Below are 15,799 nucleotides of genomic sequence, written 5' to 3' on the forward strand. Positions count from 1 at the left end.
TTGACCAGCTTTTTTCAAATAGAAAATCAAAAAAAATCAAAAATTTTCAATTTGCGAGGAAATTTTTGAAAGTTGCGCGAATCGCTGTATTTCGTCTACAACTAACCTCCCAAGACCGAATTCCACCATTTCCCACCGATCTGGAGCCTCCAGTGTGATTTTTAAAATTCTGGAGAAATTTAAAAATAGCGCTGGAGGCTCCAGAATGGCTGGAAATGGTGAAATTTGGATTTGGGGAATTAATAATAGTTTTGGGACTTATTTTGACCATTTTTGTTGGTCAAGTACGTACTTTTTTTCAAAAAGCATAAATCGCCAAAAACAGTCAATTTTGAATTTTCAAAAATTCGCCAAAATTTGAAAAATGAACTTGGGCAGCTGAAAATTTGGATTTGGGGGTTTTAGGACATGCTCTTTCCAAAAATCGGGGTCCCGTTCAAATCAGAGGCGGACACCTCAAGAGGTTCCCTTGTCAGTCAGATAATACACTCTGAGGAAGTGGAGAGAGGGGGGATTAATACATAAACACAGATGCTAATAAATATATATATTTATTTCATCTACTTAGATACTAGGTATTTAGATACATAATATTTATTTATTAAAATTTACTTTAAAATACTCGTAAAGGTAACAAAAGGGTATCACAGTAATTCACGTACAAATTAAAAAGTACCTACGCCTTCATTCAACATCATAACATCAGGTATTGCCATTATTATAAAAACACAATTCATCTCAGAGTGATAAGGGGGGAGGGTCGGGTCAGTACAGTAAAACATTACCAATGGCATCTAAAAAAAAATTCAAACCGAAGCTCGCAAATGTACCTATTCCAGTCAACTCATCTTCAATTAGGTTCCGAGCTGGTCTTACTCCAGTACTTGAACTGAGGCTTATCATCCTCTGGTTCAACTTCGGTCGGCTTGGTCTGTGTTTCTTGAGGCACAGGGGTGGCTAACGTAGACGACGTCTTCTGCTCATCTTCATCTTCCTGACTTCGGTCATCCGTATCAGCATCTCTTTTAGCCGGTTTCATCGTAACCTCTTTGACCAGGCTATCGTACATTTTGATATTCTCTTCGTGCAACAGTCTATCATTTTTATCTCGTGATTGTTTATCGCGAGCTACTCTCGCATCGGAGCTTTTTCTATGCCAGAGCAAATTCTGCTCCGGTGTCTTTTGTTTGACTCGTTCGCCGAAATGCGGATTATAGGGTGACACGAGATGCGATTTTTTACCCACTACTATATCCGGATCGTAGTTCTTGTTCTGTTTGAAAACCGACTCGACGAAATTTTTGATCGCTCCGGGAGACGTTTCGTCGTCATCGTCGTCGCCACCACTGCCTCGATACTTGGTCGATCCGGAGATCGATTCGGATGGATATTCTACTTGGTATTCTTGATGTTGAGGTTCTTCTTCGTCATCTGCGTCGGTGTTCTCTGGCAGAGCTGGTCTAAAGTACGGTTTACGTGGTTTGAAATGGTGACCTATTTCGTGTCGAACTGAAACACCTTCGTCGTCAGACTCAGCAGAGGTTCCAGTTGTGCCAAAATTCAACGATACGAATGATTTAGGACCTCTGCTACTCGTGTAATCGGCTGTGTCTTTATCTTTTTCTTCTTCTTCGTCTTCTTCTTTATGATTGTCGTCTTGAGGTACGATAATGGGTCTACTGTAAGGTCTAGGGTTGGCGTTTTTCTTCCTCGTGTCGAAGGTACCGTGCAGACGATGGTATTCTTCCAAGGTCTGAGGCACGTGGGTACTTCTGGTCGGGTATTTGCTAGCGTAAGCGCCTCTTATACCTCCTCCTCCTCCTGATGGGGCTCGTTTCGGCACGAAGTCGTGATTATTGTAATACGTGCTTCGAGTAGGAGGAGTAGGGTAACTGGAAAGTCGAGTAGGGGATGAGTACGATGAATAGGAAGGTGCAGCGGGTCTGTCATCGTCATCGTGAGCAGGATAGGGGATAGACGGTTTGAAATGTTTATAATATCTGGGCTGCTGATCAGCCAAAGAGTTGTATTGATGAGAAGTACCATATTTGGATGGAGATCCTGCCGATGAAAAAGGCGAAGAACTGCCTGACGAGAAAGATGGCGACGAAGGGTAATCGCTTTGATGATGATAATGATACGGTGACGATGATTTGAAGGCAGACGAATACGAATTCTCGAATGGGTAAGGATGACTAGAAGGTGCCCCAGGTTTACTGCTGTAGAATCCGGAGTCATCATCGTCCGTATGATGGTGGTAATTCTTGGCTGGATAGTACGGGTACAAAGGTTGATCATCTGCTTCTTCGTCTTGGGCTACTTCATCTTCCATTACGATTTGTTTACCGAGATGGTTTACTTTCATTGGAACGTATTCGTGATCCATGTCTTCGTCGTGATCCACTTCGAGCAACCCTTTCATCGGTTTGCCTCCTCCGCCTCCGAATCCGCCATCTTCCTCTTCTTCTTCTTCTTCTCCGTCAGCAGCCAAAGGAGAGGGTGAAAAATGATAATATTTTTTAGGAGATACAGCCGCCGACGAGGATCCTTGATAGCCTCGTCGAGCTATCGGTACTCCATCATAGATGGGCACGTTTTTACGGAAGAAGTCCTCGATATCGTGTTGTTCGTCGTCTTCGGCAGCAGCGCTGGTGAAATGACCACCGATGGAAGATCGTCGATGGTAGGCGGGGTAGTCTTCGGATGGGTTGGGGTTCTCTTCCATGATGGCTTGGGTCATTTCGGGTTGTTGGGTACGAGCTCGGCCATGGTTAAGGGAATGGCCCGGGTAGAATGATCTTTTAGTGAGGTCTTTCGTTGCTCCAGTGGATGAACTGGTGTTGCTCGATGATGAGGTTACGTTGTGTAGTCGATTGGACGATGAGCTGGGTGTGATATCTTTGGATTTTGGGGCGGTGATGTTTGTCATAAAGATGTTGGAAGCAGCTGCGGTTTCATTCGTACTTCTTCTCGGTCTACTGAGATGATCTATTTCGTTATTTTCGTAGGATAGGTTTTCGCCCAAGCTTCTGTTCAGGATATCGGTCAGATTCATTAGCTGGCTCGAGTCACCGATGATGGCGACGGTTTTGATGTGGTATTCGTAGGCTGAAGGCTGGCCTGAAGTCTGGTTTGAGACTGTCGATGGGATGTCCACTTTGTTGTAAGTGGTCTGGTTATTAGAAGGCTGAAAATGAACATTATCGTCATTCACTTTTCAAAATTATATATTCTTATTAAAGTGCGGAGTTATTACAGGTCATTCCATGCCAAATTGGTGGATTTTTGCACGGGGGGGGGGGTCTTCGATTTTTTTTCAAAAACAGATTGTGTTTACAGGTCATTAAACGATGACGAATGACACTTTTCGATTGTCTTTGACGGAACTGTGAAGCTTCAAAGTTCTCCAAAATGGCCGAAAATGGAAAATTCTAGTTGCAAATTGCTCCGGTTGTACGTGTGGTCGGAGAGCTCGCATAAGGATCTATCGCACCCCCCCCCCCCCCTCCGATGGTAGATCCTCCGGGACGGATTTTTTCTTAAAGGGGAGCCCTATGGAACATTAGCCCTTGTACACAGAAAAAAGTGGCCCTACTTGGCCTATGTACTTACAAAATGGCGGCCATTTTGATTGACAGGTCAGCCGAAATCGCAGATTTTGCGTTCCAAAACGGGAATTGCACAAAATTTTTCAAACCTTACAAAGGTAGATCGAAAAATCAGGCAAAAATTCATCACCTGTCAACATTACATTTCAAGTGCTAAATTGCCTTCTTCGATTTTTGGTGAATTTTCGAAAATCAAATTTGAGCCAAAAATGAGGGAAAAAATCAAAATTTTACCAAATTGTTCAAAAAAGTCGAAATTTGGAATATACCCAATTTTCGACACGCCAAATCGATTGGAAACTGTTTCAAACCGTTTTGAGCAGTTCTGGAGTCTCCATCAGATTTTTGAAACCTAAAATTTCATCAAATGGAGATGGAAAGCCGAAATTCATTCCGCAAACTAATTTCAATTCGCTACGAAGTCGACTGCAGGTGGATTTCAAGTCGTTTTGGAGCCTCCAGCGACTTTTTGAAAATTACTGGAGCCTCCAGTAGATTTTTTAAATTTGAAATTTCCTCAAAACTTCATGAAACGGAGATGGAAAGCCAAAATTTACCCTGCGAACTAATATCAATACACCGCGAAGTCAACTGCAGGTGGATTTCAAGTCGTTTTGGAGCCTCCAGCGACTTTTTGAAAATTACTGGAGCCTCCAGTAGATTTTTGAAACTTGAAATTTCCCAAAATTTTATCAAATGGAGATGGAAAGCCGAAATTCATTCTTCAAACTAATTTCAATTCGCTACGAAGTCGACTCCGGGTGGATTTCAAGTCGTTTTGGAGCCTCCAGCGACTTTTTGAAAATTACTGGAGCCTCCGGTAGATTTTTGAAAATTGAAACTTCCCAAAATTTCATCAAATGGAGATGGAAAGCCGAAATTCATTCTACAAACTAATTTCAATTCGCTACGAAGTCGACTACTGGTGGATTTCAAGTCGTTTTGGAGCCTCCAGCGACTTTTTGAAAATTACTGGAGCCTCCAGTAGATTTTTTAAACTTGAAATTTCCCAAAATTCTATCAAATGGAGATGGAAAGCCGAAATTCATTCTTCAAACTAATTTCAATTCGCTACGAAGTCGACTGCTGGTGGATTTCAAGTCGTTTTGGAGCCTCCAGCGACTTTTTGAAAATTACTGGAGCCTCCAGTAGATTTTTTAAATTTGAAATTTCCTCAAAACTTCATGAAACGGAGATGGAAAGCCAAAATTTACCCTGCGAACTAATATCAATACACCGCGAAGTCAACTGCAGGTGGATTTCAAGTCGTTTTGGAGCCTCCAGCGACTTTTTGAAAATTACTGGAGCCTCCAGTAGATTTTTGAAACTTGAAATTTCCCAAAATTTTATCAAATGGAGATGGAAAGCCGAAATTCATTCTTCAAACTAATTTCAATTCGCTACGAAGTCGACTGCAGGTGGATTTCAAGTCGTTTTGGAGCCTCCAGCGACTTTTTGAAAATTACTGGAGCCTCCGGTAGATTTTTGAAAATTGAAACTTCCCAAAATTTCATCAAATGGAGATGGAAAGCCGAAATTCATTCTACAAACTAATTTCAATTCGCCTCGCGAGGGCATAGGTTGTTGTCGCTAGAGGTAGTCTCTAGGTAGTAGCTCGGATCATCAAGAGGAGCCAGTCCCCGAGGACAGATGAGAAGGCGAAGACAACACCAGGGGTATTCTGCGCGTCCACGTCGTGCGGGGTGGTAACATGTTGCTGTTCGATGGACTCGGAATCGATAAACATGGCCAAAGCAGAATTCTCCAGTTGGTGGAACGACGGGGAGGAGTGGCAAGCTGAAGGCCAAACCTCTACATAAATACCGGATTACAAACAAGAATGCATAACAGCTGCAGAACACCAACAACTCACTTGTTCCAGCCCCAGGGAAGCTCAAGGGCTTCAGAGTGAGAAGGCGAATACCAGCGCCTAAAAACTGGCACATTCAGCTAAGGGAGCAAACCCCAACAGAAAACCATGGTGGAAGGCAACGGGAAACCAACACCATTATATCTCCCTAGAATTATATGGACATCAATTCAGCAATGGCCCTAAGTCTCCGTCAGGCTGATCCTCATCCGCCAAGGCAGCCGGATAGGGTGCTAAGAATACGCGGAGTTAAAACAAGGTGGAACAACATCAACATCGCAACCTGGAACGTACGAACCTTGTATAAAATTGGACAACTTGCCAATGTAATCAAGGAAGCCAGGAGATTAAAAATCGACGTATTAGGAATAAGCGAGACCCGATGGACTGGAAATGGCAGAAACCGGGTAGATAAGGATTACGAAATGATCTACGCTGGAAAAGACACACACGAACTAGGTGTGGGTATATTAATACATACCAGAATCAGCGATAAAATCAGTGCCATAATTCCAAAATCAGAGAGGATAATATTTGTGAAATTGGAGGTCAAGCCAAAACCAATCGTGATAATCCAAGTTTATGCGCCAACAGCAGAAAGCAGTACAGCAGAAATCAATAACTTCTACAATGACCTAGAAGAAGTAATGAATTGCTCAAAAAACAATGATGTTGTGTTTTTGATGGGAGACTTCAATGCCAAAGTCGGGAATGATCATGGTAGCCAAGTGGCAGGGAAGCACGCACTTGGAGAGCAGAATGAAAGAGGAGAAATGCTCGTAGAGCTCGCAGAAAGACACGATCTAATAATATGCAATACCTGGTTCAAACAACATGCAAGAAGATTATACACATGGGTCAGTCCTGGAGATCGAGCCAGAAACCAGATAGACTACATTCTTGTAAAAAGAAGATTCAAGAACATGGTGAAGAACTGTCATACATATCCTGGTGCTGACTGCAACACTGACCATAAGCTACTGGCTGCAAAATGCCAGATAGTCATGAAGAGCCAGAAGAAGAGCAAAGAACAATACCAACAACTTGACATTGCAAAGATCAAATCAAAGCATGTGCAGAAGAAATTCCAAGAAGAACTGGAAAAACAAAAGGAAGACAAGTTGGAAGAAGAACAAGGTATTGAAGAGAAGTGGCAAGAATGGAAGCGAAAGGTTAAAAAAGCAGCAGAAAAGTCTATTCCACTCAAAGATAAAAGAAAACACAAACCATGGATAACTCAAGAGATACTGGATCTGATGGAAGAACGAAGGAATGCAAACAGACCAAGTAGTGAATACACAGAACTAAATCACAAGATCATGGGAATGTGCAGAATGGCCAAAAATGAATGGTATGAGGAGAAGTGTCGAGAAGTAGAAGAACTGGAGAAAAGACACAACTCTAGAGAAATGCATACCAAAGTGAAGCAGATGATGGCTGCCCATAAGAAAAGGAGAAGTGGAATAGCATACATGCGAAGAAAAGACGGAAAGTATTGTGTTAACAATCAAGAAACAGAAGAGGTCTGGATCAGCTACATACAGGAACTGTATGGAGATGACACACGTCCGGCTCAAATGGAAGTTTCATCCACAGAGGAGGCACCACGAATCGAAATGTGGGAGCTGAGAAATGCGGTGAAGAGAGCCAGAAACCACAAAGCAGTGGGGGAAGATCTCATACCAGTAGACTTGATTAAACATCTAACACCTGAGTACGAAAAAGAACTGCTGAAGATGATAAATGAGATATACGATGAAGGTACACTGCCTAAGGACTTCAAAGCAGTAAATTTTGTACCAATACCGAAGAAAAATAACTCGCAAAAATGCTCTGAATATAGAACCATCGCATTAATGAGCCATGCTCTAAAGCTACTACTATCCATCATAAATGCCAGAATTGAAAAGAAGATAGACGAAAATCTAAGCGAAACACAATATGGCTTTGTAGCAAAAAAAGGGACGAGAGATGCAATTGCCCTGCTGAAAGTGATCATCCAAAGAGCACTGAATGCAAACAGGGAAATTATTGCTTGCTTCGTCGACTATGAAAAAGCATTTGATCGTGTCAACCATGAGAGGATGCTGGAGATCCTGAAGAAATACAATATCGATGACAAAGACCTGCGGATAATCAAGAACTTGTACTGGGAGCAGAGCGCAAATATCAAGTTTGGAACTGAGTACTCGGAGAATAGATGTGGTATAAAGAGAGGCGTGAGACAAGGATGCCCCCTCTCACCTAGGCTGTTCAACGTGTACGCAGAAGAAATAATGAGAGAAGCGCGAATCAAACAAATGGGATTCAAGATCAACGGCAAGAGAATAAATGAAATAAGCTACGCAGACGACAAAGTGATCCTTGCTGAAACAGAAGCGCAGATGCAGAAAATGATCAACCAAATCAACAGTGCTGGATTAAAATATGGAATGAAGATAAATGCAGGCAAGACCAAGGTGATGAGATTTACAAAAGGAGACTTCAAGGAGGTCAAAATCAACATCGGAACTCAAGAAATTGAAAATGTAAATCAGTTCAGATACCTTGGAGCACTGATAAATAATGATGGTAGAGATCATAAAGAAATTAAATCACGGATTGGAATGGCAAAAAGCGCCTTTAACAACCTAGCCAATGTGCTGGGAAATCGAACGATGAGTCTAGCTCTGAGAAAGAGAATTATGCGATGCTACGTATGGACCGTTCTGAAGTATTCCTGTGAAACATGGACCATGAGTGCAGAATGCGAGAAGAAAGTATCTGCTTTTGAGATGTGGTGCTATCGAAGGCTACTACGGATCTCATGGAAGGACTTCATCACCAACCAGGAAGTATTAGCAAGAATAGGAGAGGAGCGGAAAGTCGTAGTAGAAGATATAAAGAACAGAAAGCTAAAGTATCTAGCTCATAAAATACGAGAAAACGGTATTTTCATGCTAGCGGTACAGGGGAAAATTCAAGGAAGAACTACAAGAGGGAGGAAACGATCGGAGATGTTAACAACAAACTCACCGGCCAACTCTCCCTGTAAGACCCTGAAAGAAACTATCAGATACGCTAGAAACCGGCTGATATAGATGGAAGTATACGCTATCTCCTGTAAAGGAGCGCGACTACGACGACGACGAATTTCAATTCGCTACTAAGTCGACTGCTGGTGGATTTCAAGTCGTTTTGGAGCCTCCAGCGACTTTTTGAAAATTACTGGAGCCTCCAGAGACTTTTTGAAAGGTTTTACGGCGTTTTTTGGAAAAATGAAATTTCTAAAAAGTAGCCGGAAGCTTCAATTAGTTTGCGAAGTAAATTTCAACTTGCTAACTCGATTTGATGAAGTGTAGTGGGAATTTCAAGTTTCAAAAATCTGGTGGAGACTCCATGTAATTTTCAAAAAGTCGCTGGAGGCTCCAAAATAACTCGAACCCACCTGAAGTCGTGTTCAGAGGGTGTTATTATTGAAGTGCAGAGTAAATTTCGGCTTTCCATCACCGTTTCATGAACAGTTTCAAAAAGTCGCTGGAGGCTCCAAAACGACTTGAAATCCACCTGCAGTTGACTTCGCGGTGTATTGATATTAGTTCGCAGGGTAAATTTCGGCTTTCCATCTCCGTTTCATGAAATGTTGAGGAAATTTCAAATTTCAAAAATCTACAGGAGGCTCCAGTAATTTCCAAAAAGTCGCTGGAGGCTCCAAAACGACTTGAAATCCACCTGCAGTTAACTTCGTGGTGTATTGAAATTAGTTCGCAGGGTAAATTTCGGCTTTCCAACTCCATTTAATGAAATTTTGTGGGAATTTCGAGTTTCAAAAATATGCTGGAGGATCCAGAACTGCTCAAAACGGTTTGAAACAGTTTCCAATCGATTTGGCGTGTCGAAAATAGGGTATATCCCAAATTTCAGCTTTCTTTGTCAATTTGGTAAAATTTTGATTTTTTCCCTCATTTTCGGTTCAGATTTTCAAAAATTCACCAAAAATCAAAGAAGGCAATTTAGCATTTGAAATTTTGAATTCACTGACGAATTATGGGGAGGGGGGATTTTTCACATGTCCGTCTACATGTTGGTGAAATATTTCAAGAATGCAAAAATATTCTTTTTTTAGGTTTCTGCTTTTGTTTAAAACAGAGGTGATTTTTTTTTAAAAAAAAGATGTTTCACTCATAAAGTTATAGCACGAAAAATGGTATTTCTGGTCAATTCGTTGACAAATAGCGAGGGAGGGAAATTTTTTCAAATGTTCGTCTACACATTGGTAAAATATCTCAGAAACTCAAAAATTTTCATTTTTTACGTTTCTGATAGTATTTTTGTAATAAGTGCTAAACTTGTAATTTTTTTTTCTCGAAAATGAAGAAAAATGTCTGTCCAATTTTTTGATATGTTATTCTACATAAAAAGGATTAAAACTGAGAATTTATTCAAAATTTTTACTCGCGGACATCGTGCTTATATTAATAGGTATTATAAGTTTTTAAATCAATTTTTTTAGGTTTTTAAAAGTGGCAACATTGATTTTTACATCATTCGTCAGTTACCCTCTCAAAGTACTACAATTTGAAAAAAAAACTTCAAAATTCTATACCCGGCCACACAACCGGAGGAATCTGCAACTGAAATTTTCCATTTTCGGCCAGTTTGGAAAACTTTGAAGCCTCACAGCTCCGCCAAAAAAATCGAAAAAATGCCCGGTTTGCGTCATTCGTCATCGTTTGATGACCTCTAAACATATTCTGATTTTTAAAAAAATCGAAGACCTCCCTCGTGCAAAAATCGAACGATTTGGCACGGATGACTCTACATGCAAAATGGGCGACATTTTCAATTTCGATTCTGCAGAACTGCAGAAGCATTTTTGTGAACGAAACATCTGAGTACAAAATATCGTCCAATTTACACGAATAACTCAGTATAGGTTGTGATTAAAAGCGAAGCTAATAATGCTACCTGCGATACGCGTTCATACAGCTGTCTGGACGAATCAGGTTTCCATACAAACGATGCGATTGCGATGCTCTAGCATAGTACATAGCTACATACATAGGTACGCTTAAGCTAAATGCATTTATGTATAGTGTAAATTAAATTAACCCGATAATCTGCGTTTATGGCGGCTCACGTGAAATGATCCATTCTTTAATTTTTGTTCGATTCGAATACATATGTATAAGCTCTAATAGCGAGTGCGTAAAGCTATCTCTGTGATTCATTTATACGTATCAATAATAAATACACGAGAGCGAGCGGAACAATAAATAATTTATTTAAATACTAATTTATGGCACACAGATGAACTACAAAGCGGCATAGAGGAGGAGGCGGCGGCGAAGGCGATGGAACGACATAAGCTTTTTTCAACCATCATTACAGCACCGTTATTAACTAATCCTACTCCGAGCGAACTTCAAATACTCTAAACTACTGTAAGGATAACCGTGGCCGTTAAAATTACTCACATCGGCGAATACTTCTTCGGCTTCGGGACCATCGCGCCAATGGCTCAGATCTATCGACGGTAGTACCGAGCTTTTGCACGATACACGAGGATTACTGCAAAAAAATTTTTACACAGTTTGTCAATACATCGTCATCATAGCAGTGCTAATAAATAATAAATGCTTCCAGATAAATATTTCTTTAATATTTTATTTGTTTGATGAATTCGTGGCAATGTCTGCCCATACTTACATACTGAGATCGGGTAAAACCATGGCGTAAATTTGAATCGTTTCGACGAGATCGGTATTATCGCATATGATTCTGGATAATCTGATTTTCTTGATTTCTCTCAATTGGTCTACATTTACAGATATTGTACAAATTTAATTTCTCTTTGCCACATTAAATTTATCAAAAAAAAATAAATAAATAAAGTGTAAGTACAAAAATTTACCCTCGGTGAAAGAAGAAGGCTGATTGGGTAATTCGTACCAAAATCTGTCCCCATGTCTAGCCAGCTTGAACTGATTGGCGATAATACAAGCGAAAGTAGGTCCAACCAGGCTACCATGCATAGGTAATTCGGCTGCTCCGGCAGACCACAGGTCAATATCCCACGGAGATCTAACATAAAATGTACCGTTGCATCGTATACTTATAGCCAGGTATTATTTCACTCTTTCCAACGTTCTCAAATTTATATTGCGAATGTTCGAGGTAACATATCGTACGAGTATCATTTAAAAATCCAAACAAAAGACAGAAAATAATGAGGAATCTCACTGCTAATGTATGTAGATGGAAGTAAGAAGGAGAACTTTGAGAATAGGAAAAAATACAAAAAATGTCAGTTCCCAAAAAATTCTTTTTTTCCAGTTGGTAAGAATCAAAGTTAGGTTGTTGGCCTTGTGAATGTGATTGCACTGGAAATGAAACAAAAATACGGCTTTTTCCCCAGTAATGACTGACTATCAGAAATTTTCAACCCCTAGTACAATTTTTGGGCTTTTTCAGAACTCTCAATTTTCAATTAATCAGCTCACGTCTTTATTTAGGAGTTAAATGAATAGATTATTTTGGTGTACCAGAGTTTGGAACTTTCACCCCCCCCCCTCCCTTCTCAAAGTTGCGACCTTACAAGAGATGATAACAAGCACTCTAATTTTCATTTATCCTACTAGTAGAATAAAACGCTACTTTATTCACTCTCGCTAGTCGCTCGAGTGATCAAATGCACGTTTTCTTCTCACGTTTGGGTAAAATATGTTATTCAACTGAAGAGTGATATTCCAAAACTTGCTTTGTCCATTTTTATCGAAGTGCATTTTTAAGCGGTACTTGATAGATGAAGTAGTAACTCACATTCCTACATCATCAACTTACCAAAATGAGGTGTTAAACTCACCTAAATAGCCAATTCACTAAAAATTAAAAAAAAAATAATCTTCCAAAACGCGCTTTATTCATTTTTATTGAAATTTTTTTCAGCAGTATTTAGTGGATGAAGTGTATACCTACACAGTACACTCCTACATCATAAATCCACCCAAATAAAGTGCTAAACTCGCCTAAAAAGCCAATTTACCCGTTTAAAGGGAAACCGTTTTTCCTCTCTCCTGAAAAGTTGTGAAAATGGACAATGCGAGTTTTGGAATATCACTCTTCAACTAGTGAAATAAAGTGATTCTCGACAATTTTTAATTACCTCCCTCGCTCTGCTCGGGAAATAAACCTTATAAATCATCGAAAATCACTTTATTTTACTAGTAGGATAAAGTACCATTCTCGCTCATCTGAAAAAAGAGTCATTTCAAGAAAAAGGTCCCCACGTCAACCAAGCTATGTTGGCCTCTTTTTATGGAGCCCCCAAAAGTTGAAAAAGTCGAGTAAAATGAAATAAGCAAATAAAAACTGGTAACATTTTTTTTTTTAAATCCTGTTTTCTTTGTCAGAATAATTCTTCTAAAAAATGAGGTTAAAGTCTCCTCTTCAAGGAAAGTTTTAAATCATGGATATGTTTTTTACTCAAGTGAATTCAATGTTTGGAATTCCAACTATGTACTTACAAGACAGAAAAGTCTGCTACAATATTAGAATGTTATTTTTGAATTTTTGACATAATTTCAGCAAATTCATAAATTTTTTCCAAGTTCTTACAAGTAGACTTGATATCTAGAAGTATACTTCAAAGCAAGTGGAAATTTTAGAAATTGACCTTTTTTTCGAAGTTATTGATAGTCTGACATAATGTCAAATTTTCCAAGTTTTTAAAAATCAGAGAGAATTTTTTGTTCAGATTAAAACCATCAAACTTTTTTCCAAATTTTTCAAGAGTCTGATAACATCAAAATGTCAGAAATTGTTCTTTTCTTCCAGTCTTCAAAAGTCTGACTTGCTGTCAAGAACTTATCAACTTTTTTTCTCAAAACGTCTAAAAGTCGAACAAAATTTTTTTTTTGTAATTGACTCAATTGATTGAATTTTTTAAACAAAGTTTTAAAAATCCGGCAGAATTTCATAAATTAATTTAATTGTGATTTTTTCCCCGTTCTTAAAAATAGAACAAAATATCATAAACTCATAATTTTACTTTAAATATTGGTTGATCAAAATTTAAACTATTTGCCAAGTTTTTAAAAATTTGAGATTTTTCTTTCAAAATTTTCAAAAGTTTGGCAGAATTTCATGAACTAAATTGTGATTTTTTCCAAGTTCTTTTAAAGTAGGACAAAATATCGTAAAATCCTAATTTCATTGATACGAGTAAAAATACAAAATGATAAAATTTCAATTTTTTGCATTTTTTACATTTTTTTATAATCTTGAAAGGAAGGGGAACTTTCCAAGTACCACTTGGCCCAAAAAAAGTAACTTCAGTAACCAAAAAAAAAATGATAAAACGCGAGCTAAACATTTATTTTTAATGTTAAAAAAAATCAACGAAAAAAAAAACGGACCGAAATGTTCTTAATTCTCATTTTGAAAAGTTGAACTGCTTTAAAACATTTTTGTAAAAAAGCAAGACCTTTGGGCAATTTTCGGCAACAAAATGAGAATTTTTGCAATTTCGGGCCAAAAAGCCAAATTTTGCCAAAACGAGAAACTCGGACAATTTTAACCAAACGAAGGGTTTTTTGAAAATTTCTGGCACAAAAGGAGACTCTTGGACAATTTTTGGAAAAATGTAAGAATTTTTAAAATTTTCTGCGACAAAACAATTTTTGGCAAACAGCAAGACTTTAATAATTTCAGGAAAAACATTACTTTTTAGGAATCATTGATAAAAAAAGTGATATTTTTTGGGAATTTATGGCAAAAAAATGACTTTTGGATAATTTTTGAAAAAAAAATTGAAAATCTTAGCAATATTGCTAAAAAGTGAAAATTTGAACTTTTGTCAAAAAGCAAAAATTCGACAATTTTAGCAAAGAGCAGCAACTTTTGGAAAATTATCTTCATTTTCACAATTTTTTTCGAAAAGCAAGACTTTTTTTTGGTAAAAAAACGAAAATATTTGGAAATTTTGGCTGAAAAAGCAAAACTTGTGAATTGTTAAGAAGCTATAATTTTTGTCAATTTTTGAAAAAGCGAGTATTTTTGACACTATTTTTGGCAAAAAATAATACTTTTTCGTAATCTTTGTCGAAAAAGTGATATTTTTGGAAGAAAAAAATTGAGACTTTTTAGAATTTGTTGCAAAAAAGCAAAAATTTTTAGTAAGAAATGAGATAATTTGTCAATTTTGACAAATTATTTTTGGTTCATCCGAAATAATAATTTTGAGGGGAAAGGGAAAGGAAAACATCCATGTGTAATTAACCAAGTTCATAACGTAGGATTATTTTGGTCTTGAAAAATGAAATTCAAAAAAATACTACAAACCCAAAAACCGATCTATTTTTAACGAAAACGAAAACATGAAACGAAATGTGATCGTGTACACTGATTTCTCTACAAATTTTTGAGCCTACACTTGAATTCAACTGAAAATTGTCGAAATTGATTGATTTTTTGTGAAAATCAAACCCTAAGCGAAATTCAACCTTACTCTCAAAACTCAAAACTGAAATGTAACTTTTTATTCTACGCATCAGTTCTGCCATCTGAGTCCATCAAAAAGATCTCATGCTAGGCATTTTTTCAATTTGAGAGAGGAGGGCTTAAAATGCTGAGAAAATACGAGGATGAGCAGCAGTCAACAAAAGGAAGAAGATGGATCGGATTTGAGAAGTACTCTCGGATTTCATAATTGATTCTACAGCAAGATCACACAATTCACTCTCCACATTCGCATTTTTCTATAAATCACATCACAAATTCACACCCACAAAAATAATACCCCTTTTTTTTACTCACTCGTAAATGGTGCTGTATCTCTGAATGGTTAAATTCGGCATCGTGCCAATCATTTCATCAAAAGTGAAGGAAGTTCGCAATCCACAACGTTCTCTATAACAAGAAAGCATAATTTTTCGGTTAACGATATCTATAAAATCCTCCCTCCCCCCCAAATAGTTCAGAACTATTGGAATTACATAAATATTCACCTGTAAAACATATATCCAGGTAATCCGAATTCTCTGCCTCTTTGAATATTGAACGCAATCAAATCCAAACCAAATCGATTTCCTGCTCTTTTGAACAGGTTGTTTGTAACCTACAAGTACATACAACAAACCGATTGATTTCAACTTCGAACTCGTTAAAACCAGTCAACATTTTTAACATTAAGTATATACCTCCTGAGTCACCGAATCATCCATAGCTTGAGCAGCTTGATTCGTCAGACCCAAAATATATTCGTCGATGACACCGGCTCGATATAGATCAAAAGGCTGGCGAATAAGATTCGATAAACGTCTGGATGCTGATGGCAAATGAG

General features: G+C 38.2%; 2 protein-coding genes across 3 annotated transcripts in view; both read right to left on the reverse strand.

Moving 5' to 3' along the window:
- Window positions 1–544: 544 nt before the first annotated feature.
- LOC135849464 (uncharacterized) lies at window positions 545–10,588 on the reverse strand. Its single transcript, XM_065369914.1, has 2 exons — window positions 10,426–10,588; window positions 545–3,187 (listed from the first exon to the last, which is right to left on the reverse strand). Exon 2 carries the CDS (start codon window positions 3,053–3,055, stop codon window positions 851–853), a length of 2,205 nt encoding a protein of 734 aa, XP_065225986.1. The 5' UTR covers window positions 3,056–3,187; window positions 10,426–10,588; the 3' UTR covers window positions 545–850.
- A 131-nt stretch (window positions 10,589–10,719) lies between these two features.
- LOC135849462 (chorion peroxidase-like) overlaps window positions 10,720–15,799 on the reverse strand; it is a 31,803-nt gene continuing 26,723 nt past the window's right edge. For both annotated transcript variants that reach the window (XM_065369913.1, XM_065369912.1), the window contains 6 exons: window positions 15,657–15,784; window positions 15,465–15,574; window positions 15,274–15,366; window positions 11,372–11,541; window positions 11,167–11,275; window positions 10,720–11,028 (listed from right to left, as the gene is read on the reverse strand). In XM_065369913.1, coding sequence (XP_065225985.1) covers window positions 10,857–11,028; window positions 11,167–11,275; window positions 11,372–11,541; window positions 15,274–15,366; window positions 15,465–15,574; window positions 15,657–15,784 — 782 coding nt within the window. In that variant the 3' untranslated portion in view covers window positions 10,720–10,856. The remainder of the gene's footprint in view (window positions 11,029–11,166; window positions 11,276–11,371; window positions 11,542–15,273; window positions 15,367–15,464; window positions 15,575–15,656; window positions 15,785–15,799) is intronic.

The sequence above is a fragment of the Planococcus citri genome, chromosome 5 (genome assembly GCF_950023065.1).
Source record: "Planococcus citri chromosome 5, ihPlaCitr1.1, whole genome shotgun sequence".
NCBI classification, from domain to species: domain Eukaryota; kingdom Metazoa; phylum Arthropoda; class Insecta; order Hemiptera; family Pseudococcidae; genus Planococcus; species Planococcus citri.